The following is a 1362-nucleotide window of genomic DNA, read 5'->3' as shown; positions in this document are numbered from 1 at the left end:
CTTCGTTTTTTATCTTAAAGACCAAAAGTACATTTCACAATATCATTCCAGGATATTCGTACAACAATAACATAATTGAGTCATTTCCAATTGTTCACCCCATTTCGTATCAGTGAAGATTAGATTAAATTTGCTATCAATATAAACGAATTGATCGTGACAATAGGCAGTTATTTGTTACGCGCAAAAGTAGAAACTGTCCAGTGTAAACAGTGTAAAATTCAAATAGTCTTTAGAAATTTAAAGAGGAGTTTTATAAGCAAGAAGATGAGCTACCCTCCTTACGGACCGCCATCTTATGGGCAACCATCGCTCTCTGGGAACAATTCTAGGCCCTATCCACCACCAGCCGAACATCCACACCCATCTTACCCATACTACGTTCCAGGTACCGTTATGGTACCAGTGCCAGTTATGCCCATGCCACCAATGCCGATGCCCAGCATGCAGATGCCGATGCCCACCATGCCAATGCCCGGGCCACCACCGCCTATGGAAGGCCAACCAACGTACATAACCAATTACATCTACCACGGCGAAAGCTCCAACCAAGCAGATAAAGTACAAGTAGCCGAAATTGGTGGGGATTTCGACTGGGTGCCGACTACTACAACAACAGCTGGACATTTATCAGGGAAAGCGGTTCTTGGGGGCCATGAGGGTTGGGACGGAAGTCCTCTATGGGTGATACGAGCGTGGCATAACGGAGACTTGATTCCTGGAAAGCTTTCAGTGAGACATAAGTCTGCCTCCGTAATGTATAACGGCAAAGAAATTCCAGTGCAGAATATCGAGGTTCTTTGTTCGAAACCGGATAGCTTAAGGTGGGTTCCTTCTTCAAATGGCATTGTTCCTCCTGCAGCTATTCCTGGAGGGAAGACAGAAGCAGGTGAAGTGTTGTATGTGGGTCGAGCAAGGCACCAACTTTCAATTACCCCAGGAAAAGTTCATCCAAGTCATAGTTGCTGTTATATAAGTTTTGGAGGATCGGAAGTGTCGCATAAAATGTATGATGTCTTGTGTAGAATCAGTTAGGGTGTTAGGAGAGATGCCGTGAACTAAATATACTAAGAACTTCTACTAATTTTCTTCGTAATACTCATTAAAGATATAAAATAATTTAGTCGATATTTTATTTTTCTCATTTGATTAAATAAATGGTACGTATATATATTTATCACTTTGCAGAAGTTTTATCTTATCTTCAATTCTATTGTGAAAATGAACTGAATATTTATTATCTTTTATAAGTAAGTAGTTTTATAGTAGTATTAATTTAACTTTTTAAACATTTGTGGTATAGTCCAAATAAAAAGTTGAACCAAATGTAATATTTACAGATTAAGCAAATAAAATAATTAC

At 39.2% G+C, this 1362-nt stretch overlaps 1 protein-coding gene across 1 annotated transcript; it reads left to right on the top strand.

Annotated features, from left to right (window-relative positions):
• The first annotated feature begins 112 nt into the window (after positions 1 to 112).
• LOC125054829 lies at positions 113 to 1123 on the top strand. The gene has a single exon (XM_047656956.1). The coding sequence runs from the start codon at positions 268 to 270 to the stop codon at positions 1033 to 1035; it is 768 nt and encodes a 255-aa protein (XP_047512912.1). The 5' UTR covers positions 113 to 267; the 3' UTR covers positions 1036 to 1123.
• The last annotated feature ends 239 nt before the right edge of the window (positions 1124 to 1362 follow it).

This window comes from Pieris napi, chromosome 12 (assembly GCF_905475465.1).
Source record: "Pieris napi chromosome 12, ilPieNapi1.2, whole genome shotgun sequence".
NCBI lineage: Eukaryota > Metazoa > Arthropoda > Insecta > Lepidoptera > Pieridae > Pieris > Pieris napi.
The sequence above is the reverse complement of the archived record's forward strand: the minus strand, read 5'-3'. Positions and strand labels throughout refer to the sequence as shown.